Source organism: Corythoichthys intestinalis, chromosome 14 (genome assembly GCF_030265065.1).
Source record: "Corythoichthys intestinalis isolate RoL2023-P3 chromosome 14, ASM3026506v1, whole genome shotgun sequence".
NCBI classification, from domain to species: domain Eukaryota; kingdom Metazoa; phylum Chordata; class Actinopteri; order Syngnathiformes; family Syngnathidae; genus Corythoichthys; species Corythoichthys intestinalis.
Window position 1 is genome coordinate 9776081 of NC_080408.1, and position 26328 is coordinate 9802408.

The 26328-nt window shown below is 37.6% G+C and overlaps 1 protein-coding gene across 1 annotated transcript in view; it reads left to right on the forward strand.

The window, feature by feature from the left end:
- egfra (epidermal growth factor receptor a (erythroblastic leukemia viral (v-erb-b) oncogene homolog, avian)) overlaps positions 1-26328 on the forward strand; it is a 146520-nt gene that overhangs the window by 51086 nt on the left and 69106 nt on the right. Inside the window, exons 2-5 of the mRNA XM_057856652.1 lie at positions 19871-20022; positions 23243-23429; positions 23523-23654; positions 23728-23796. Coding sequence (XP_057712635.1) covers positions 19871-20022; positions 23243-23429; positions 23523-23654; positions 23728-23796 — 540 coding nt within the window. The remainder of the gene's footprint in view (positions 1-19870; positions 20023-23242; positions 23430-23522; positions 23655-23727; positions 23797-26328) is intronic.

Here is a 26328-nt window from a genome sequence, read left to right on the forward strand (position 1 = left end):
GTTTTAACTCAAGAGTTAGCCATGTTCAATGGGGTATTGGCAGGTGCACTAGCCTTAGCATGGATAAACCAGAGTCGTATGCTGCGTTCCAGAAAAGTGTCGGACTTTTCCGACCTCCTACTAGGAAAATATCATTGGAACGCCACTCAAACTGGGAGGTCCAAGTCGCGAAGTCGGAGAAAAAATAACTACCCCGACTTCCAAGTTGTTTCAATCTGACATCACTGGACAAAATAGCGCTCAAGAAAACGTATTGAATGATAACACAATAATGAAGTTAATCAAGTTTATTTGAGACGCCATGTATTTTTTTCTCATACAGTGAATTATCTTTGTTGTGCTATGTTTTTATATTGACGATCAGCAAAGGATGTAACTTAAAAAAGGCAGTTTACAGTGTGGGCTATAACGCAGCCGTCGTTTTTCCTCTACTATTTGATCGCTTATAGGAAGGCAGGTTTGCTGGAGGTGAAAATGTCTTTGGATGGCCCCAAAAAAAAAAAAAAACACCTCGTCGCGATCAGCAATCTTTGTTGTTTACATTTGCTTGGAACGCTTTGAGGTCGGAACTGGTACCATCCGAGTGGGATAAATCAGACTTCCCACTTCTCTGGAATGCGGCAGTAGATTCACCATCACTCAGATACACAACACGGTTGACACTGTCTGTTATTGGAACGAGTGCGGGGTAACGTTGATCTGAATAACATGGCATGGTGATAGGCAAATTAGAATGTAGGTGATAGTAAAACACCTCCTGGTATATTTACATTTTTTCTTGATTAAATAAGAGTATGGATATTCTCTATCTGATTAAAAGAAATGTCTTCAATAGCTAACAAAGGATTAACATGTGTTTTGTATACTTCTTGTAATGTGATTAGAAAAAAACAACTACCAAGGGTCATGTGTAAGCTTTTTTATTTTGTGGTAATTAATGGTAAACTACTGCCATTTAGTGGCTGTTTTTTAAACTTTCACTGCCAATTGCAAGCACTTTACAGTTAAGGTGGCCAACTTGACAATCACCTACCTACCACCTTGACTAGGTCCTCTTAAAAGGGAAACCTGTTGTATTGCAAATGTAATTTCTGAAGTTGCTTTACAAAAATAGTGTAAAATCCATTTTATCCTGGGAAAAGAAATCATGAAAGACCTTATATTTAAATGTGTTTTAATTGTATCTTCAACAAATGTGCATTCTTTTGTCAAACAAACTTAGTAATTTAGGTTGAATTTGATTTTCAGTGCTTTATTTTTTTTAATATGATTCAATATTATCTAAATAATGGGTGCGAGAAAAGTATTAATTTTCAGTTGAAATGGCATTAAAAAAGGTCTTAAAAGTCTTGAATTTAGATGTATCGATCCTGGGGGGACCCTGAACACATTAGCATAGCATTGGCGTAAGGTTAACTCTCCGACAACTTATTTTTGCATACAGTTCGTGACGTCCAGGTGGCTATAATTAATTGAAAATAATGTATTCCTGCTGAGTATAATAAATAAAACAGTTGGCATAAACCTTGTAGGCGCTACCACATGTGCCCGTCTGTTCATTCGAAATAGTTGGAAACCTCTATTAATTTATTTTTAGAGATTTTTATTTTAGTTCACAAACGAAAACATTTTTAGTAAACGTCGACTAAAACTATTCGTCAACAAAAACTAAACGAAGACCAACACATTTTGAAATAACTAAAATATGTCAGACAAATAAGTATTATCATTCAAAAGACTAAGACGAAAATTAAAAGGGCTGCCAAAAAACAACAATGCATTATATACAAGTAGACGTGCCGATTACCGGTTTCAAGGTGTGAAAATGTCAAGGTTTCAAAACCACAAAAATTTTCCGTCATATCGTCCTTAAGGTCGTAGCTATTATTATATGTCCCAAAAATGCAGGAAGAAATCCCTCGCTTGCAGGTGCAAGGCTCAACCATCCCAAACCGGTTGTTGCTCAGTGTCAGTGAGTCAGCTGTGCTACACGATGGCTGGAGGAGGTGAAACTCCTGAACCTTTTACCCCATCAAAGAAAACGAAATCACTGGTGTGGGAAAACTTCAGCTACAGAAAAGTGACAAGCGGCCGCGGCTTAGTGGAGGAGGGCCAACCCATATGTAAAACATTTTTGCGGTGGGTGGCTGCCGAGGAGGCAATACCTCCGATATGATTTCGCATTTAAGCAAAATAAGGGTGAATAAACACTGTCATGAACGTTTCCCACCCACTACGAGAGTTAACTCCAGCGTGTTTAGTGTGTCTAGCGTTGGTGTAACGTGGTGTTTTTTTTTTCTCTCTGACCACTGTCTCTGTTGGGAAAGAGTATAATGTAAAACATGATACGAGTCATACACACATGCTTTTTATAGATAGTAATTAAAGTATTTTTGTTCTGATGGTAATAATGTTGAGCTGTGGTTGTGGGTTTAGACTCACCTAAAGGACTGCATTTATTACAATTGTATTTTGAATATTTCAGTGATTTTTTTTTTTTTTTAGTGCTGTCAAATGATTAAAAAAATAATCTAGTTAATCATATATCAACTGTGTGATTAATCATGATAAATATTCATTTCCCTCGGGATGAATAAAGTTGCTCTTCAGGGAAAAAAAATCTAGTAAAATACTGTAATTGACTTAAAATTTGTTTTCAGATGAAATGTATGATGTATGAATGAATTAATACTTAACCAAATAGTTTTAAAATTTTATTTAACAACTCAGCTCGTATAAAATAAAATAAATTGTCAGTATTATACAGAAAAGAGTTCAACAGATTAAAGTGCCTCAGACTAACAATGTGGCTCAAGTACCGTTTGGCATATTGCCCAAAATTAACTGCCAACTTAAAGAGCAGACAAGCACAATACAGTAACAATAGCTAGTGTTTCAAAAAATTTGTAAACAACTTGTCTGTTAAATTAAACATTTCACACAAATAAATGCAGCATTTGCAGTTTTACACTAAATGGCCTGAAAGCTGTGTGAGATTTAAAAAAATAATAATAATTTGTCAATTTTCACACACTTAACTGAAAAAACATTACACTCAAATGTGTGTAAATGTGTTTAGAAACACTGCATAAGTTAGCCAGTCATACCCTTTTTTTTCGTCCAGTGGTCTCCTGTCAGTGAAACAAACGTAACTGTGGCTAGTTGCTCCACCTTCGTTGCCTTTTCATTTTCAAAAAGTTCATGAATTTTTGTGGCAGTAGTTGCCCGTGAAGATATTCTGTATGTTGGGTCGCCCGATGCTATCTTGATGAGATTTTCAAGGCCCTTGTCTTCGACTAAGTTGATGGGTCTACAGTCTCTGGCTACCCATCTAGCGATAGCAGTATTCAACCTACTTGTTGTCCTTTTGTTGACAAGTCCGAGTCCGCACTCTGCCAGTGTAGCTTGATGACTGCGGCTTGTTTTTGCGGTGTTAGCGTCATTGCTAACACTAGCGAAGATATGCTTTGCCCGAAGGTGGTACTTTAGGCTGGATGTGCTTCGATGGAAGGACAGTTCATCACAGCAGTATGTTCACACAATTTTCTTTTATCCAGATTTCCATTAGGCAGCTTTTTAAAACGGAATTTGCCATGAAGCAGTCCTGGGTCATCATCCTCACTCATCATGGCTGGCTGCATTTTGTCCTGCATTGCCGCGCGGAGAATGTAAACATCACCTTGTGGGATAACGGGAGGCAGTTGTGGCCAAACTTAGTGTGAGCGGTAAATTTCGTTATTTTTTTTTAATGCGTTAATATTTCCAGATTATTCAAGGTCGTTAACGCGTTTTTGTTGACAGGCCTAATTTTTTTGTTATTTTTTGAGATGTATTTTAACTTAAACTTATGCTCCAATTTGCTAATATCTTTTGAAAAATAAAAATCCTGTTCAATGGAAAAAAGTTACTAAATAAAACTACAAAGATATTCTAAAAGAAAGACGCACACAGCTGTGATTTGTCTTTGTTGAAATAATAATTGGGTTTATTATACATTTGCTTAAGTTGGTTACTGTTGCATTACATATTTACTTTGCTTGTTGAATCAAAAACATGCTTTAACTCACAATAATCAACTTCTCCATGAGACTGCTTCAAATTAGTCCGTCCTCAAATACAGAAGATGGAAGAAGTTTGAGAAGCTGTAGATGACTGATAAATGACTTGCATGAATGCATTGCCAAAATAGGTACTTGTTTTATACACATGCACTAATTTCACCTGCATGCACACACATAGAAAAACAAGTTCACAAAACACAAAACAAGTCTCCCTTGCTTTACCCCCCAATTCCTTTTAAGGTAAGACACCTCTTTGTAGCTAAGGACATTCTAAATAAAAAGCAAGGGAACAGAGGGTTGAGCTTTAGAACAAATACGGAAACTGTATCGTGTAGTGTAGTATTGCATTGTACTGCTTCCCTCTGTTCTCCTTCCAAGTTGTTCAAAAAGTTGAGTGCCTTCCCTCCTTATTTTCGGTAATGTTGATAAATGTCCTCCTAAGGATTTGTATTTGAACTTGACAGTCTTGGAGGAAAAAAAGAAAAAGTTCTTGACACATTCATCAGGGCTTTTATTTCCTAAAAGTCAATATTTGTTCTTTAAAAATAAACAACTGCCCCCTTGTTTGTATTATTTCATTTCATTCTCATTAAACATATGTTTATAGTTATTATCTATATGTATTTGATTTTTGTGGCTCTGGCTTTTTGCTGGCATCGGAATTATGAGCTCATGGTTTCCAACATTATTATCTTTGTAAAGGCCACGTTTGTTATAACTCTTGCACTGGCCCTTGGTAGATGGACTGAGTGTATTTACTTACTCTATTTGTCTGCCACGCGAAAAAGAAAACACCTTATATAATTTCTTTTGTGTATACAGGACAGGTACACACACATGCACATATCCTTTATCCTCGAGAAATAATTATCTGAACAAACACCCTTGACTACCAATATTAGTTCCCAAATAAACACTAGCAGACCTGTGACTAGAGGATTAACTAAAGCAATGATAGTCCACTTTATCAGATTGTCAACTCGTAGGGTCAATAATGACAAAGCATGCACGTACAAGTGCATGCATACAAGTACACGCAAACACTGTGCCCAGTGCCACTCCTTGCTTCAGGTGTTATTACCTCCATGAAAAATCAGCGCAACAGCAGGAAGTGAAGCAATGGTTAATTGGTATATGTCACAGTGATTGACGTCAACACAATCTCCATATGTGTGCCGTGCGACAGGTAGTTTTGAGTCAAAAGTGACTCATGTGCAAAGGACTTTTTTCCTGCCACTTAAATACATGCCGTGTTCTTCTACTCACTGCAATTGTGTAAACTGTACACATCCAATGTACGAGATTAAAGGATACATAGTGCTTTCTTGGTTACTTTGCAAAGCACTTGAGCTTCATGAAGTAAAGTTCTAGTAAACAAGTTCATGAGTACCGTATTTTTCGGACTATAAGTCGCACCTGAGTATAAGTCGCACCAGCCATAAAATGCCCAACGAAGAGGAAAAAAACATATAAAAGTCGCACTGGAGTATAAGTCGCAGTTTGGGGGGAAATTTACTTGATAAAATCCAACATATAGAACAGATATGTCGTCTTGAAAGACATTTTGAAATAAAAATAAAATAGAGAACAACATGCTGAATAAGGTTACAGTATGATAATCCGATCACATCATTTTCAAAGTATCGGAACCGGCGAAAAAATATCGGACATGCCTTTTTTTAATATATATATATATATATATATATATATTTTTTAAATTGAAATCGTTTTCTAATTGTATTTAACGTTACAGACAAAATGTCTTACACTCATCCATAGTAGTTTTGGCTTAAAGTAGGGCAATCAAATTTATTGCGTTAATGGCGGTAATTAATTTTTTTTAATTAATCACGTTAAACAATTTATACATGTGCTGCACGACCCACTCACGCATTGTCGCGGTCAATCTATAAAGATGCCGTTTTACCTATAGATAGCGCTAAAAGGCAGTGTATAAGGAGTAGAGAGAATTTTGACATCCTTTGGAGCCATTTTTTATGTGGCTAAAGCCTTACAATACCTCTCTCTGCAATTTAAAATAACGTGGGAGGCAATGTGGGGAAGAAAAGTAGTAGTTGATCAGTTTCTTAACACTATAGTCTTTCCCAACGCAGAGAAGATATATCAACTGGTGCCCCTACGCACAGTCATGGTTGCACTTCCCATCATGCATTTGGGCAGAAGTTAAATGGCTGTAGTATCATATACTGAAAGCTCAACAAAGACACTAGATGGCAATATTTAGTCACAATATACAAAGTCACATTTATCCTTTAAGAATTACAAGTCTTTCTATCTGTGGATCCCTCTCACAGAATGTTAATGTAAATGCCATGTTGGGGATTTATTGTCATAATAAACAAATACAGTACTTATGTACTGTATGTTGAATGTATATATTCGTCCGAGTTTTATTCATTTTATTCTTAATACAGCTAGTGAACGATGCCTTAATAATCACACTTCTTCCTTTTTCATCTGATTTATTAATAAAAAAGCCTCAAACCATTGTCCTCTTTAGACCGTCATAAAACTACAAAAAAAAAGTACACAAGCATTGCATTAGCAACAACGTTAGCTTAGCACGCTATACAGGTTCACTAAACATAAACAAAAAGCGTCTCATACAAAAAATAGAACATTTCGCTTACTAACATAATATGTACATTCTTTATAACAACCATACTTACGGACAAATCTTGTCCAAGGATCATATAAGCACAGCATTACAACGTAGGCTTCAGCCAGAGACGTCGTGCCGCCATATGAACTGGCAAGAAGAAAATAAACCATGTCGCAAAGCGACCACAAGAGTTCGCTGTTGTGCTGCAGCACAAAAAGCCTTGCTGTAAAACTTACCAAAAGGCAGAATACTGTCTGAGCGGGACATGTGCGTTAATTGCGTCAAATATTTTAACGTGATTAATTTAAAAAATTAATTACCGCGCGTTAACGCGATAATTTTGACAGCCCTAATATATATATATATATATATATATATATATATATATATATATATATATATATATATATATATATATATATATATATATATATATATATATATATATACATTGTGTGTGTGTGTGTGTGTGTTTGTGTTAAATGTATTCAAATTTAGCATTAGAAATGTTTTTTCACTTTTGTCCCCAAAGTATAATTTAAAAATTATTGAATATATATGTATATATATACATATATATATATATATATATATATATATATTTTTTTTTTTAGCAAAAAGAATTTTAAGCACTTCAGATGTAATAATTAGGATAAGTTTTAAACATGTTACTGTGTGACCAAACCCACTGAATTATTTTTAAACAAGAATAAAGTAGTAGAAAAATGCTTGGCTTTAGTCAATGCTTCATTGAGTGAGTCTACTCAAATCTGCTCAAGCTGCTCACTGACACACAATGAGTTGACACAGCAATTGTTTAACATGTTAAACGATAATTGACGCATGCGGCGCTTTTGAAGTTTGTGACTCTGGCAAGATCAAACACAAACATCTGTCAATCATCGTTAACTTTAATAAGCAACTCCAGTGCATGTGCACTGCCTGACAAACAAAGAGCAGGAAGGGAGGGAGAATGAGACTACGTGATCAGCTCGGGACAGCTCATCTGTATATATATATATATATATATATATTTTTTTTTTCTTGAAAAAATAAAAATAAAAAAACAAAAGTTTGAAGTTTGAAGCACGAAGTATCGAGGATCACTGTATTCCTTTGGATTATTGTGGTTATGTAATAGGTTATATAAGAGCATAATAATAACAGTTCAGATAGATAACTTTGTGCAGAGAAAAAAAATAGTCGTTCTAAAAAAATATATCAAATATCGTAAGCCGTTACTCACAACGTTACTCATTACTTAAGAATCCTTTAATCAAATACTTTTTTTACTTGTCCTTGAGTACATTTTATGGATGGCTACTTTTACTAGAGTAATATTATTTTGAAGTAACGCTACTATTACTTGAGATTTTTGGCTGCTCTACCCACCTCATAATACAACCTATACAAATATAATCAAAAGTGCAATTTAAAACTCATAAATGCACAACCTTTGATAGTCATGAGACTGTGCAGCTGTTGGGTCCAGTTGGGAAAAATCTAACTAGCCCAGTGAGGCGAGCTTGTGGTAGTTTGTGTGTTGATTTACCCTGACCTTGTTTTGTGCGTTGCGGCCTAATAAGGAAGTGACTTTATGGTCCCAGGCTATCAGGCCATTTACCACCTGCAGGGCCCGTTATGAAATCAGGCACTCCAAGCAGAAGCTGCTCTGTGGCTTTGCTTTTTACTTGTGTTTCTTTCCCTCTTCTTGAGTAGCTAACTTGGTTATTGGCGAGGGAGGTTTGTTGACGGCTCGCATTTTGTTGTAAATCCGGCTAATTGTAACAGGAGAAAGCAGCTGTGCTACGTGTCATATTTACGGTACATGCCATTTGCTTATTACAGTTTGGCTTGAGGAATAATTAGAGCACTAATTGTATCTCGCATGGCTCCTCTAATTAATTTAAATCTCGCTAGTGTGCCTTCACTTGTCGTGGATGGTTGGCCCGGTTCATGTCAGCGAGGACCCTTAGGGAGCAGCTAATGAGGTGAGAGAGGGAGGACGACGGCCGGCAGATGGTCGCGCCCTAATTCCCGCTCTTTCAGTGCAGTGCAATGATTTGGATATGCATTTTAGATGCTCTAACATTGACTGCAAAAATATTGACAATAGGGTTGAATTTTGGAAATTATATCAGCAAGTGAGGGTTTTTAGTAAGCTTGAGAACGATAAACCGATACGACCGGATATCCGGTTTTACAGGTGAGAGATACAGATGTATCGATAGTAAAGTTACCATTCGACAGTAATTAGTAGAGCTGGGAATCTTTGGGCACCTAACGATTCGATTACGATTACGATTCAGAGGCTCCGATTCGATTATAAAACGATTATTGATGCCCCCTCCTTTTTTTTTTTTTTTTTTTTTTTTTTTTTTTTTTTTTTTTAATTAAATGTTTTGTACATTAGTTCCAAAATTGTTAAAAAATCCTCTCAGGCTAAACCAAACTACTATTTCAGTATCAAGTTAACATATAGCAGTAAACAAATATACAAAAATAACAGTAAATAAAAAACTCCAGTCCCCATTCTGTAACAGCAGCTTTAAACTACATTCAATTAATTTAATGTTGTGAATCAACTGTTAAAGTTGTTAAAATTGCTCCCGTTATTCCATAATTTCCCTTTTGTCTACTTTCGACATGTGAAAGTTTTAAAACTATTTTAAAGATAGATTCAAGTCAATATTTTACCGATTTAGGAGTATTTTAGACAAAAAGTTAATTAGGTTTGCTTGGAAGGTTCGCTACAACAGCCTTGCAGGGAAGTGTACTGCTTTAAGATGGCGGCCGTTTACTAACCGCCGCATCTAGCTTTTTGTAGATGTACTGCTCACGCTACCGACTCAATGGTGCATCTAGTCCTATATAAATGATATCTACCATTACATTATGTGGATTACGTACTTTGTAGCAGCTTTTCGGCAGCAGTCAGGTATGTTGTTGTGTTTTTTTATCTCGTGGCATGAGTTGAGCTAGAGCCGTGAGTTGAGCATTGGCATTACCCGAGGGGCCGGGTAATGACAAGCATGATGTTTAGCTATTCTCGCTGCGTTCTTCCTCGTTGCGCCCCGAAGACCGCGCGGCGCGCTGAGTGTGTTGTACTTCCGCTTTACTTGGCATATTTCAATAATCGGAATTTGGATGTTTGTGAATCGTTCTCGAATCTTCCACGGCCGAATCGCGAATAATCTAAGAATCGGAAATTCTGCACACCTCTAGTAATTAGCCATTAGTTATTTTATGAACCGATAGTAGAGCTAGAATTCGGCTATCGCGAGCACAAGAATCGGCTTCTAATGCCTAGTTCAATGCATTGCTTAATATGATATTAATTTAGCTTTTACTTCACATGCTGTGCTTGTGTCATTCACCACACAGCGCACTTAGCTCGAGACCGCACGCATGATATAATATGGACAAGCACTACTCACAGTCGTGGTTGCCTCAATTTCCCAAGCATTTCGGCAGAACCGCTACTAGTCGCCATCATTACCCGATCGTCACTGGCGTGTCATAACAACGCGAGAGCGAATGAAACCACTGTAACGCATGCTCCGTAGCATTTTCTTCACAGCCCAAAACGAAACTAGTAGTGGCAATGAAGCAACATGCTAAAACAATGGAAAGTGTGATCACCGACGCCAGCGACGTGCAGCGATTGATTTTCAACGCACCTAGGAAAACAAAAGTCGGACTTTGAAGTGATGAAGGCAGCCAGATCTGTTCGCATGGGACAGAGCTTGTGTGGAGCGGTACAGAGATCGTGAGTTTTTAACCCTGAAAAATAACCCACTACAATGGTGGAAAGGGCGGCATATTGTTTCCACGAAACGCAGTCTACTTAAGCATGAACACGTGGATTAGTTGATCTTCCTCAAGAAAAATCTGCCCTTCAAAAAAGATATGGACAGTGATGAGGAATAAAAAATGAGGCAGCACAGGCATAAGTCAATGACTTTGCTGTGTATTAGGTTAAAGTAATGATTATTGACCTGTCTGTCTAAAATGCTGTTTTTATTCCCCCAATTGTACCAGTCGTAAAGCATAATTTATTATTTATTTGTGATAACACTAGCAGGTTTAATTCTTTTCTTTTTTCTAGAGCTGCTGCATATAATTAATATTTTTTGTTTGTAAGATGTTTACGTTGAAAGTTTGCACTTAAATTACTTACCTCTTGTGTTAAAAACACAAGGAAATACAGTAATTGAATTACTGCACTTTATTGTTGTCTGTCGCTGGAGTTTTATTTTATTATCAATCCCATCCAACAAAATGATGGTCATATAGTAAGCCTTATTTTTTTTTTCCATAAAAAAATAAAACGTAACATTGGTATGAAATTTTGTTGTTTAATTTTGCTATATTAGAAATGTGGTCTTTTTATATGTTTAAAATACTGTTCAAACACACACAACAAATATTTACTATGGTATCGTTTTCACTCTATCGAACCGTATCGTTCTTACACTGTATCGAATCGCTCGGCCTTAAAAATGTATCGTTTTTTTAATCGAATCGTAACCTGTGTATCTAGATACATATCGAATCGGCTTCATGCCAGAGATTTCCAACCCTAGTTTTTAGTTGGTTGGCTAACCTGTTAGCAAGTCGGTGTGTTGCGTTCTTCGGTGTGAGTTGTGGCCATCAGCAACTAGGGTTGTCAACTCACTGAAAAACTAAAACAAATAATTGAGCGACGGCCAGACAAATAGCTGTCACCCCTTTTTTTTTTTCTTTCTTTTTTTTTTTTTTGTATGTTTACCTTTAACTGTACCCAACGACAGCCCCAAAACATCACTGCTCTAGAGGAGATCTGCATGGAGGAATGGGCCAAAATACCAGCAACAGTGTGGGAAAAGCTTGGGAAGAGTTACAGAAAACGTTTGGCCTCCGTTATTGCCAACAAAGGGTCCATAACAAAGTATTAAGATGAACTTTTGGTATTGACCAAATACTTATTTTACTCCATAATTTGCAAATAAATTCTTTAAAAATCAAACAATGTGATTTTCTGTTTTTTTTTTCTTCCACATTCTGTCTCTCATGGTTGAGGTTTACCCATGTTGACAATTACTTGCCTCTCTAATATTTTCAAGTGGGAGAACTTGCACAATTAGTGATTGACTAAATACTTATTTGCCCCATTGTATTTGGTTTCACGGATAAAACAATGTTAATTTTTGTTATTTACCTGCAATTAAATCACTTTGTTTTCCAGAGATCAGACATTGATATGTGAACATTTCTTAATAAAGAACTGACTATATAATGGATTTTTCGCATCACTGTATATTTGTGTGGAACTGTAGGTCACAATATATATATTTTTTAAGCACGTAGTTTATAAAGGAGATTTTTTTTTTTTTTTTTTTTTTAAATTGCTTCAACAGCTTCAAATTTACAATGATGTCCTGAGACTTAAAGGATTAATTCAGTCTAGTGCTACCAAACCAATGAACGGAGCACGTCTTTTAATGTTTATATATACGCAGCAAGATCAGTACATTATTTTCGAATAATTAAACCCACCACGATGTCACAATTAGATGTTATCGAATGAGAGTGAGAGCATAAGAGGAGGATGCCCATGCTAAAGATAATGCTAATGTGAATGCCAGGGTAATGCTACAAGTTACAGTGGGGCAAATAAGTATTTAGTCAACCACTCATTGTGCAAGTTCACCCACTTGAAAATATTAACGAGGCCTGTAATTGTCAACATGGATAAACTTCAACCATAAGAGACAGAATGTGGGAAAAAAAACAGAAAATCACATTGTGTGATTTTTAAATAATTTATTTGCAAATCACAGTGGAAAATAAGTATTTGTTCAATACCAAAAGTTCATCTCAATACTTTGTTATGTACCCTTTGTTGGCAATAACGGAGGCCAAGCGTTTTCTGTAACTCTTCACAAGCTTTTCACACACTGTTGCTGGTATTTTGGCCCATTCTTCCATGAAGATCTCCTCTAGAGCAGTGATGTTTTGGGGCTGTCGTTGGGCAACACTGACTTTCAACTCCCTCCACAGATTTTCTATGGGGTTGAGATCTGGAGACTGGCTAGGCCACTCCAGGACCTTGAAATGCTTCTTACGAAGCATCTCCTTTGTTGCCCTGGCTGTGTGTTTGGGATCATTGTCATGCTGAAAGACCCAGCCACGTCTCATCTTCAATGCCCTTGCTGATGGAAGGAGATTTTCACTCAAAATCTCTCGATACATGGCCCCATTCATTCTTTCCTTTACACAGATCAGTCATCCTGGTCTCTTTGCAGAAAAACAGCCCCAAAGCATGATGTTTCCACCCCAATGATTCACAGTGGGTATGGTGCAATTCAGTATTCTTTTGCCTCCAAACAAGAGAACCTGTGTTTCTACCAAAAAGTTTTATTTTGGTTTCATCTGACTGTAACAAATTCTCCCAGTCCTCTTCTGGATCATCCAAATGCTCTCTAGCGAACCGCAGACGGGCCTGGACGTGTACTTTCTTCAGCAGGGACACACGCCTGGCAGTGCAGGATTTGAGTCCCTGGCGGCGCATTGTGTTACTCATAGTAGCCTTTGTTACTGTGGTCCCAGGTCTCTGTAGGTCATTCACTAGGTCCCCCCGTGTGGCTCTGGGATTTTTGCTCCCCGTTCTTGTTATCATTTTGACGCCACGGGGTGAGGAGGGAGTTGAAAGTCCGTGTTGCCCAACGACAGCCCCAAAACATCACTGCTCTAGAGGAGATCTGCATGGATGAATGGGCCAAAATACCAGCAACAGTGTGTAAAAAGCTTGTGAAGAGTTACAGAAAACGTTTGGTCTCCATTATTGCCTACAATGGGTACATAACAAAGTATTGAAACGAACTTTTGGTATAGACCAAATACTTATTTTCCACCATAATTTGCGAATACATTCTTTAAAAATCAAACATTGTGATTTTCTGTTGTTTTTTTTCCCCCAAATTCTGTCTCTCATGGTTGAGGTTTACCCAGGTTGACAATTACAGGCCTCTCTAATATTTTCAAGTGGGAGAACTTGCACAATTACTGGTTGACTAAATACTTATTTGCCCCACTGTACATTTAGAGTGTAAGGATACTCACTAAACACCATAAAAGGCTAAAGCAACATAGCATATTTTCACATGCAAAATAAAAAAAAATAAATAAATGGGCAAGCCTGTAGCTTCCTTCAAGCTGCTGCAGGGTCCTTCCGGAGTCCGGCAGTCAGCGGCGGCCTTCGTTGCCCACATAGATGCATGATCACAATCCTTTTTTATTGGCTTATGTTTTTTTTGTTAATCGGCCAATGTTGGAAAAAAAGTCAATATATCTGACTGATATTTCGGCCAGCCAATGTATTGGTGGAGCTCCAATTATGACTTGTTTTTGAGAATGTTTATATTTTATCAAACCTTATAAATTGAAAAACTTTCTTGAGGTCAGAAGATGTTTTTCATTCAACTCAGTCCTGTCGAATTTTCGTTTCTATTTTACTTTAATCATCCCCCTTGAATACTGTAGTGTACTTTGCTATGCATAAGAATAGCTGAGTTTATGGTTTGGTCTGTCTGGCATTCAAGTGCTAACCTGTCGTGGAATGCGGTCCAGGAAACTACAACAGCGCCTCGATTTCCACTACACATCTGGAAGACTCTTTGCTTGCCAGTTGTCATTACAAAACCGTAAATCTCCACTTTAAAGAAAGCTAGGAGAAAAAAATCCATTAGACAGTTAATAAATGTGCCATTACATGAGTGAATGTACGTGGAGGGGTTTACGCAGTACGGTTGACTGCTGCGGCATCCTGGCCAGAACCCGTCAAAAGCTGCAATGGAGGACTCATTTATCCAAAGTAAAAAGTTGTCTGCTCACCTTTTCTTCTAAATTGCATCCTTATTAGATTATTACAAATTAGCCCACCTTATGTAAAAGTGGAACTGAAGAACAGAACAGCTAGCTCAGAGAGACATTTTTAGTAATAAGCAGATAACGATGATGGCTTTCAAGTCCATTTGAACTTGGAGAACTGCAGCGAATGATCATGTTTCAGTGACATCTCAATGGCAGTGAATGAGTTAAAATTTGTGCTGCATCGATTAATCAATTAACTCGAGCAATCCAATTTTGCTGCTTCGAGTAGTCGTTTAATTCGAGTGGCGTTGTAATGGTTTGTTTTGAAAGTGTTTGCATTTAGTTTTATTGATTTGGGTGGATACACAGCCCTCAAGTGGCAACAGTAAATATAACATAACTCATTTAACATGGCCGAATCCAGCTGCTCCCTGTTAAGACCAACATAAGTTTTTGTTTGAGCTAATGTTTTTTATGCGTTATTAATTTAGTTTATTGGTATATTTAGCCATTTGTTGTGGGAATATGTGTTTGAACGATTTGTTAAAAGCATTGTAAAATATTCGCATTTTATATTCTGAAAATATAAGCCAAAACTAGTGCTGCAATGATTAATCGACTAATTTGAGTAATTCGATTAGAAAAAAGGCTTGAGATTAAATTTTGCTTTTTCGAGTATTCGTTTAATTTGAGTGGCATTGTAGTGGTTTGTTTTGAAAGTGTTTGCAGTCAGGTTTATTGATTTGGGTGAATACACTGCCCTCTAGTGGCAAAAGTGAATATGACATAACTCATTTCACATAGCTAATTCCATCTGCTCCATGTTAAGACCAACAAAAGCTAAATTTTTGTTTGAGCTAATGTTTTTTTAATGCATTCGTAATTTAGTTTATAGGTATATTTAGCCGTTTTTTTTTTGTGAGAATATGTGCTTGAAAGATTTGTTAATAGAATTGTCAAAAATTAAAAAAGAAAAATGTTAGCATTTTATAGCATTTAAGCTATGGGAGCTTTGCTATGCAAGTTAGCCAATTGTTCTGCTGTTGTACCTAGATCCTCATGAATTTCTTTATACCGTTTGATGCTAAGCTCAGGTATTTTAATGTTTTTTTAAATGGAAGTATATTTCTGCGTAGTTTGAAGAAACGCTCGGGAGTTTTTGTATTCGTATTGAATGCTGTTTTAAAAGTGCAATCTTAGCAAGCTTTTGTTTTACATATCCTAAAATTTATTCTGAAACATATTAAATGTTCCTAATCTGATTACTCGATTATTCCAGCTAACTAGTTAATAGATTGACTACTACCGTATTTTTCGGACTATAAGTCGCAGCTTTTTTAATAGTTTGGCTGGGGGTGCGACTTATACCCAGGAGCGACTTATGTGTGAAATTATTAACACATTATGATATCATTTCACATATTATTTTGGTGTTTTGGAGTGACACTAATGGTTTGGTAAATTTGTTAGCATGTTCTTTATGCTATAGTTATCTGAATAACTCTTAATAGCTATGGCCAGTGGCCACATTCACGTTCTGCATTTGGCAATGTGTGTTCAATGTATCGTTGACTTTTTTTATATTGAAATGCATGCTTTTTGTTTGTGGAGCTTTCACGCCCACGTGGGGGTGTACTCGCACTTGTTTACGTGAAGAAGAGCGCTCACACGCCAGAAGAAGACTGACAGCTACGCAGCTCTGAGTGAGTTAGCAAGAGAGAAACGCGGCTGCAAACCTACGTTCATTGTTCATGCTTGTGAAATATCTCTACAGAGGCAATGCCTGTGTGTATCATCTTTTCTGTTGTTGTCGTGGGTTTTCCACCCGCGATCCGACACTTAGAGCCAGTTGTGTGGTTGTTTGAACGGTGTGCTAATGCTAGCGAACGCATGCTAACTGTTTGTGTCATTGCTTTAATAGAACCTAATTATCATTTATTTACGTTGACGCGAACCTGTTTCGTATTGAGGACGAAATTGATTCAGCAAATTATACGGATGTCCAGCATCGTCATTTTGGGAGTTTAGATCGCTGTAGAGCCAGGACCGAGCCGTAGCGTCCTGGTGAGGACAGTATATTCGCATTTCGTTGTTCATGCTAGGGATGTCCCGATCCAGGTTTTTGCACTTCCGATCCGATACCGATATTGTTTTGCACTTCCGATCCGATACCGATACCGGCCTATCTGAGCATCTATTAAAGTTTAAAGTTATTTAGCCTCCTTACTTAGTTACTCATGTTGAAAAGGGGTTTAGTACTCTTGATAACAACTAGCCAGCTGAATTAGGTGAGTTTGAATAACACACAATGGTTGGTAACAAGAAACTGGCCTGTTTATTCAGTGACAAACACAAAACATTATAAATGACAAACAGAAATGGCATAGTCAGTCAGTAAAACGTGCAAATAATATTGTAAACTGTCAGTGGAAAATCCCACAAACCCCCCAAGCTATTAGATGCTTTTAATGTTTCGTGCATTGGTTACAAAAATTGTATAAAAAGCCTCTCAGGTTTAAATAAACGACTATTTCAGTATCAAGTTAATATTTTAAAACAGTAAATAAAATACTCAAGTCCCCATTCTGTATCAGCAGCTTTGAACTACATTCAATTAATTTATTTTTGTGAATCAACTGTTTAAGTTGTTAAAATTGCTCCCGTTATTCCATAATTTCCCTTCTGTCTACTATTGACATGTGAAAGTTTTAAAACTGTTTTGAAGATAGATTCAAGTCAAGATTTTGCCGATTTAGGAGTATTTTAGATAAAAAGTTAATTAGGTTCATTTGGAAGGTTCACTACAACAGCCTACAAGGGAAGTCTCCTGCTTTAAGATGGCGGCTGTTTACTAACGCACCTAGTTTTCAATGCATGTGTATGTCGCTAAATGCTTGATTAGGTTGGTTGTATTAAAACTTCTTACAGCTTTACCACCACGCTTGACTTTATTGTGGCATATGTTGCACTCTGCCTCTTCGTCTTTGTCGTCCTTTAAGGTGAAATGATCCCACACAGCTGACATTTTTACAGATAAAGTCTCTCGGTAAATTGGGAGACGGTAATGTAGTGTGTTGACGGTATGCCGTAAAATGCGGACCGGATTTTAGGGAAACCGAAGCAAAAACTGGAATGGATTATGTATATCGGTGCGCTAAAAAACCCAGACCGGAATTTCCCAAAAAGTCTGGATCGGAATTTTTCCGTGTCGGCCGATCCGATACTGATCCGCATTTTTTTGCCCATATCGGCGTCCGATCCGATCCAAATATCGGATCGGGACACCTCTAGTTCATGCACTGTACACTTATTCAGCATGTTGTTCTCTGTTGTGTTTTTATATTAAATTGCCTTTCAAGATGACATATCTGTTCTATGTGTTGGATTTTATCAAGTAAATTTCCCCCAAAAATACGACTTATACTCTGGTGCGACTTATATATGGTTTTTTTCTCTTCGTTGGGCATTTTATGGCTGGTGCGACTTATACTCAGGTGCGACTTGTAGTCCGAAAAATACGGTAAATATAATTGATAGCTGCAGCCCTTTTTAAACTACAATTTTACATATATTCCTTTTAAACATCTTATTTAGTTCTTTCATGGGGATCTCATCCTCCGCTATGACTCTGCAGGCCTGTCGACGTTTGTTCCGTGGTGGCTTTGAGCTGTCTCATTTTCACCCTCCAGCAAGATTTTATGCTTTGTTGTGGAGATTTGATTCCAATTGTAGAAGCAACCCACATTGGCTATTTTTACATTAAAGCAGGCCAAGTTATGACTGGATGGAGAAAATGCACAAGCTTACATGTGTTTTGCGTAATGTTTGTCTCAGTGACTGATAGCATTGCAAGCTATATTCTTCGTGAGCATTCATTTCCCCCCCTGCATTGGATCAATCAAAGTTGTATGTTCTGTCATTCAACCACCTCGGAGCAGTTCTGTGTTCTTGTGTCTTACACTGAATAGTCTTAAAAATCTATAAAGCTTACATTGTGCCAGTGGTGCAATGAAACTAAGTAAAAGTACTTTGTTACTGTACTTAAGTACCGTATTGGCCGAATATAAGACGGCCCTGATTAAAAGACGACCCCCTCTTTTTCAAGACCCAAGTTTGGGGAAAAAAGACTTTTTGAACACCAAATTAATTAAAAAATGTTTTTTTAAATAATTACAGTACATCCGAAACAAATGATTATAACAATATATTTAAGAGAAAAAGCATGTTATTTTGCTTCATTCAAAACTTAATATCTGAACATTTAAATATGTAAACTAAAGTGCAATCACATTCGTAAATGAATGGCTTCTGGTTTTTGAAATGTAAATAAACCAATCTATTGTGATAAAACAACAAAGTTGCAATAACTGCATTAACCATCAAAGTGAAGTCTAACTGTAACTGTAGTCTTGAAACAAATCGGAATAAGGAAAAACATTGCAATAAATTATTGCAAACTGGTTAAACTTGAGAGTAGCTGAGATCTGTCATGACAGAACATCCTCTCAATGATATCTGGCGCCATCTAGCGTCGTGAATGGATATAACGTCTAGACCGCGAATATAAGACGACCCTCACTTTTTCAATCTTATTTCAATGCAAAAAACACCATCTAATTTTTGGGCCAATACGGTACTTCAGAATTCAGATTCTACACTAACATTAGCTTTAAAATGACACCCTTTCTGAAAAATCTGATTGGCATCGAATAATTATTATACTATTATTATATATAATAGTATATTATAATATTAAGGCTAGATATTTTTTTAAAGAATTGTTTTCAAGCATGTTGGAAAGGCGAAGTCAGTGTTCTGAATTTGTTTTTATTCTATTTTTTTGCACTAGTAATTTGACCTCATTGTTTATTTGTCATTTACTGTTGTTATTTCTGTGTTTATTTGTACTTTAATAAAGAATTTAAGTGTTCCAAAATGTTTTTGTGTCGACTAATCGTAAAAATAGTCATCTGACTAATCGGGAGAAAATTCGTTTGGGACAGCCCTAGTTGTACAGTGTACCGGAACATATTTCCTCCACACCCTTCTCACCTTTTTAACCCCTGACCCATTTTCATGCCTGTATAAAAGAGGTGTCATTCAACTAGTTGTCAGTCGACATAAAATGTTATGAAAATATTCTATAAAGGTTGAAAAGTTACCTAGTGTTGCTTTATGTTATTCTTTTGCCCCTGTATCAGTACTTTTACTTCAGTGAAAAATAAAAGAGTATTTTATCCACCACTGCTTTTTACCCACATTCCCCATGGTGGCGTGCGACAGTCTTAATCACTTGACGATTAACGGTGTTTGTTTCTGTTTTCCCCTGCAGTGTGCCAAGGCATAACCAACCGCTTAAATTTGTTGGGGTCCAGAGATGACCACTACTTGAACATGGTAAGGACCTACAGCAACTGCACTGTGGTCCTCGAGAACCTGGAGGTCACCTACATGGAGGAGCACCATGACTTGTCCTTCCTCAGGGTAACATGCATTAATATTTGTAACACTAGAAACTGCAATTTCTGGAGAAATTACTCTGTGTCTTTGCTGTGTGGAGATACAGATCTTAGCCCCACCCAGGTTGGTTTGGGGACATTTCGGGGACAATATCAGGTCACTTCCTGTTGATCCGGAAATTTTGGGGGGGCGTGGCCTGGTCATATTAGGTCATTTGGGGACATTTGGGGGGCGTGGCCTGGTCACATCTGGTTATTTGTGGGATGTGTCCGATTGATATCTGGTCATTTCCTGTTGATTTGGGGACATTGGTTTTTTTGGCCATTGAAAATGAATGGGAAAAAATTTGGACGTCCATGGCCGTCAATGGCATCGACTTACGTAGGCGACAATGAAATCCAAGTACATTGGCATCAATAGAACGAACAAACGTGCCCGTCAATATCATTAAACAAAGTAAATGTCATTGGAAATGAATGGGAAATTTGAAAGTCCATGGCCGTCACTGGCAGCACCCTCCATAAGCGTCAATGGAATCTGGGACATTTGGGGGACACGTCCTATTGATATCTGGTCATTTCCTTTTGATTTGGGGGCATTGGATTTTTTGCCATTGAAAATGAATAGGAAACAATTTGGACGTCCATGGCCATCAGTGACATCGACATCCATATGCGTCAATGGAATCCAAGTACATTGGCATCAATAGAAATGACATAAATGGCCGTCAATGACGTCTGTCTAAATTGGCTTCAACGCAAAGTTAATGCCACTGGATATGAATGAGAAATTTGGACGTCCATGGCTGTCAGTGGCATCGACCTACATACAGTGTGGCAAATAAGTATTTATTCAACCCCTAATTGTGCAAGTTCTCCCACTTGAAAATATTAGAGAGCCCTGTAATTGCCAACATGGGTAAACCTCAACCATGAGAGACAGAATGTGGGGGGAAAAAAACAGAAAATCACATTGTTTGATTTTTAAAGAATTTATTTGCAAATCATGGTGGAAAATTGGTTATTTATACCGAAAGTTCTTCTCAATACTTTGTTATCTACCCTGTGTTGGCAATAACGGAGGCCAAACGTTTTCTGTAACCGTTCATAAGCTTTTCACACACTGTTGCTGGTATTTTGGCCTTTACTCCATGCAGATCTCCTCTAGCGCGATGATGTTTTGGGGCTGTCGTTGTGCAACACGGACTTTCAACTCCCTCCACAGATTTTCTATGGGGTTGAGATCTGGAGACTGGGTATGCCACTGCAGGACTTTGAAATGCTTCTTACGAAGCCACTCATTTGTTGCCCTGGCTGTGTGTTTGGGATCATTGTCATGCTGAAAGACCCAGCCACATCGCATCTTCAATGCCCTTGCTGATGGAAGGATATTTTCACTCAGAATCTCTCAATACATGGCCCCATTCATTTTTTCATTTACACAGATCAGTCGTCCTGGTCCCTTTGCAGAAAAACGGCCTCAAAGCATGATGTTTCCACCCCTATGCTTCACAGTGGGTATGGTGTTCTTCAGATGCAATTCAGTATTCTTTCTCCTCCAAACACAAGAACCTTTGTTTCTACCAAAAAGTTCTATTTTGGTTTCATCTGACTATAACACATATTCCCAGTCCTCTTCTGAATCATCCAAATGCTCTCTAGCGAACCGCAGACGGGCCTGGACGTGTACTTTCTTCAGCAGGGGGACGCGTCTGGCAGTGCAGGATTTGAGTCCCTGGCGGCGCATTGTGTTACTGATAGTAGCCTTTGTTACTGTGGTCCTAACTCTCTGTAGGTCATTCACTAGGTCCCCCTGTGTGGTTCTGGGATTTTTGCTCACCGTTATCATTTTGAAGACACTGCGTGAGATCTTGCATGGAGCCCCAGATCGAGGGAGATTATCAGTGGTCTTGTATATCTTCCATGTCTTCCATTTTCTAATAATTGCTCCCAGGGCCAGCCCAGGCCATTTGGGGGCCCTAAGCAAAATAATGCAAAGGGGCCCATATTTTTGGCCCCCCATTTCGTCACAGTGTACTGTGAAACCCATACATGCAATCCAACCCATACGTCCATATTTTGTATATTAATCAGATTTTGTTGCACTGTCAGTACTTACAGTAGATAGCGCCAAACCTTTTTCTAAAAGAGGAAAGAAAGAAGTTAAGGAAGAACTTTTGTTTTTTAAGCTTGTAATCAAGTATCAAAACTCACAATAGTCAAATAAAGAAAACTGTAGTAAAGAAAATAGAATATAAATTAAACAATTGCCAGATTGGGGGCCCCCTAGTGGTCAGGGGCCCTAAGTAGCTGCATAGTCTGCTTATAGGATGGGCTGGCCCTAATTGCTCCCACAATTGATTTCTTTACACCAAGCGTGTTACCTATTGCAGATTCAGTCTTCCCAGCCTGGTTCAGGTCTACAATTCTGTCTCTGGTGTCCTTCGACAGCTCATTGGTCTTGGCCATAGTGGAGTTTGGAGTGTGACTGTCTGAGGTTGTAGATAGGTGTCTTTTATACCGATAATGAGTTAAAACAGGTGCCATTAATACAGGTAACGAGTGGAGCCTCGTTAGACCTCGTTAGAAGTTAGACCTCTTTGACATCCAGAAATCTTGCTTGTTTGTAGGTGACCAAATACTTATTTTTCACTCTAATTTGGAAATAAATTCTTTAAAAATCAAACATTGTGATTTTCTGTTTTTTCCCCCACATTCTGTCTCTCATGGTTGAGGTTGACCCATGTTGACAATTACAGGCCTCTCTAATCTTTTCAAGTAGGAGAACTTATGGTGGTTGACTAAATACTTATTTGCCCCACTGTATGCGTCAATGGAATCCGAGTACATTGGCATCAACAGAATCGACATACATGGCCGTCAATGGCATCAATACAATGTAAATTTAATTGGAAGTTCCATTGAAAGTGAATGGTGAATTTTGAACGTTGCATCCGATTTAAAATGAATGGGAAAGTTTTTGGCAAATTTCCGGGTAATCGTAATTTTTTTTCCAAATTCTGTATACCATTTTTATGTTCACTGTCCCAGAATGTTTTATGTCCAAATTATGTGATTTGGTGAAAAATTGTAGGGCTAGATACATTTTGAAAATTTGTTGGGGTTTTTTCCCAAAAATCGGCGTTTACGGGCGAACCCAAGTCATTAGTTTTGTTCCTATTTTTTTTTTCAAATAGAGAAACAATCTCAGTTGAATATTTAAACATGGTTATTTGTTTCTACAGACGATAGAAGAAGTGGGCGGCTATGTACTGATCGCCCTAAACGCCGCATCCAGGATCCAGTTGGACAACTTGCGCATCATTCGTGGCCATTCGCTGTACGAGGGAGACTTTGCTCTCGCTGTGCTGGCCAATTATAACAAGACCACAGGTCGTAAGACCAGCGAGCTTCTCTTGACCAGCCTTACAGGTTGGTGATCATTCGTTACATGTTCATTGTATAGAATAATTTCATTATTTCACATTATTATAGCAAAATTATGATGCAATTTGTCTTTTCAAGAAATCCTCAAAGGAGGAGTCAAATTTGGCAACAACCAGTTGTGCAATGTGGAGACCATCCAATGGTATGACATCATCAACGAGGAAACTAAACCCAAAATGAAACTGCCAACAGCTAGCAACAATCCGCTTTGTGAGTGATGCAACAGAGGTATTTCGATAGTTAGTGATTAAGAAATAAAACAAAAAATTGTTTCTTCTCACAGGTAAAAAATGTGACAAAAGCTGCTTCAACGGTTCCTGCTGGGCACCCGGACCCCATAACTGTCAGACTTGTGAGAAGATTTTTATCATTTTCACCAAATGTATTTAATAATGTTCAAGTTAACATATCATGCATTGTTTTGCATGCAAACGGTGGAATGAAAAGTATCTGAACCTTTTGGTATTTCTCACATTTCTGCATTAAATCACCATCAAATGTGATCTGATCTTTGTCAAAATCACACAGATGTAAAAACAGTGCTTTAACTAAAACCACCCAAACATTTATTGGTTGACAGAAGAAGTTTCAAGTTTAAAAATTATTTGGTGGGACAGTAACATGTTAAAACTTATCATAGTTACTACATTTGAAGTGCTTGAAACCCATTTACAAAAAAAAAAAAAAAAAAAAAAAAAAAAAAATGTGTGTACATATATATATATATATATATATATATATATATATATATATATATATATATATATATATATATACGGTGCCTTGCAAAAGTATTCGGCCCCCTTGAACCTTGCAACCTTTCGCCACATTTCAGGCTTCAAACATAAAGATATAAAATTTTAATTTTTTTGTCAAGAATCAACAACAAGTGGGACACAATCGTGAAGTGGAACAACATTTATTGGATAATTTAAACTTTTTTAACAAATAAAAAACTGAAAATTGGGGCGTGCAATATTATTCGGCCCCCTTGCGTTAATACTTTGTAGCGCCACCTTTTGCTCCAATTACAGCTGCAAGTCGCTTGGGGTATGTTTCTATCAGTTTTGCACATCGAGAGACTGACATTGTTCCTTGCAAAACAGCTCGAGCTCAGTGAGGTTAGATAGAGAGTGTTTGTGAACAGCAGTCTTCAGCTCTTTCCACAGATTCTCGATTGGATTCAGGTCTGGACTTTGACTTGGCCATTCTAACACCTGGATACGTTTATTTTTTAACCATTCCATTGTAGATTTGGCTTTATGTTTTGGATCATTGTCCTGTTGGAAGATAAATCTCCGTCCCAGTCTCAGGTCTTGTGCAGATACCAACAAGTTTTCTTCCAGAATGTTCCTGTATTTGGCTGCATCCATCTTCCCGTCAATTTTAACCATCTTCCCTGTCCCTGCTGAAGAAAAGCAGGCCCAAACCATGATGCTGCCACCACCATGTTTGACAGTGGGGATGGTGTGTTCAGGGTGATGAGCTGTGTTGCTTTTACGCCAAACATATCGTTTTGCATTGTAGCCAAAAAGTTCAATTTTGGTTTCATCTGACCACAGCACCTTCTTCCACATGTATGGTGTGTGTCCCAGGTGGCTTATGGCAAACTTTAAACGAGACTTTTTATGGATATCTTTGAGAAATGGCTTTCTTCTTGCCACTCTTCCATAAAGGCCAGATTTGTGCAGTGTACGACTGATTGTTGTCCTATGGACAGACTCTCACACCTCAGCTGTAGATCACTGCAGTTCATCCAGAGTGATCATGGGCCTCTTGGCTGCATCTCTGATCAGTTTTCTCCTTGTTTGAGAAGAAAGTGTGGAAGGACGGCCGGGTCTTGGTAGATTTGCAGTGGTCTGATGCTCCTTCCATTTCAATATGATGGCTTGAACAGTGTTACTTGAGATGTTTAAAGCTTGGGAAATCTTTTTGTATCCAAATCCGGCTTTGAACTTCTCCACAACAGTATCTCGGACCTGCCTGGTGTGTTCCTTGGTTTTCATAATGCTCTCTGCACTTTAAACAGAACCCTGAGACTATCACAGAGCAGGTGCATTTATACGGACACTTGATTACACACAGGTTGATTCTATTTATCATCATCGGTCATTTAGGACAACATTGGATCATTCAGAGATCCTCACTGAACTTCTGGAGTGAGTTTGCTGCACTGAAAGTAAAGGGGCCGAATAATATTGCACGCCCCACTTTTCAGTTTTTTATTTGTTAAAAAAGTTTAAATTATCCAAGAAATGTTGTTCCACTTCACGATTGTGTCCCACTTGTTGTTGATTCTTGACAAAAAAAAAAAAATTCATATCTTCATGTTTGAAGCCTGAAATGTGGCGAAAGGTTGCAAGATTCAAGGGGGCCGAATACTTTTGCAAGGCACTGTGTATATATATATATATATATATATATATATATATATATATATATATATATATATATACACATACACATAAACGTTTTTAATGGGGGTGCTAATTCACGGTTTTTCATTTATCGCGGTGGATTCTGGTCCCCATTAACCGTGAAAAATGAGGGATCACTGTATCACCGTTTCAATATTTTGTCACACCACTCATACATACGGTACAATATATACATACAGTGGTATGAAAAAGTATCTGAGACTTTTAGAATTTCTCACATTTCTGCATAAAATCACAATCAAAGGTGGTCTGATCTTTGTCAAAATCACACAGATGTAAAAACAGTGCTTTAACTAAAACCACCCAAACATTTATTGGTTCTCATATTGGTAATGAGGATAGCATGCAAACAATGACAGAAGGGTGAAAAATAAGTAAGTGAACCCTCTGCGTAAGGTGACTTAAAGAGCAAATGAAACCAATTTTTAGCAAAAAATTGAAGTCAG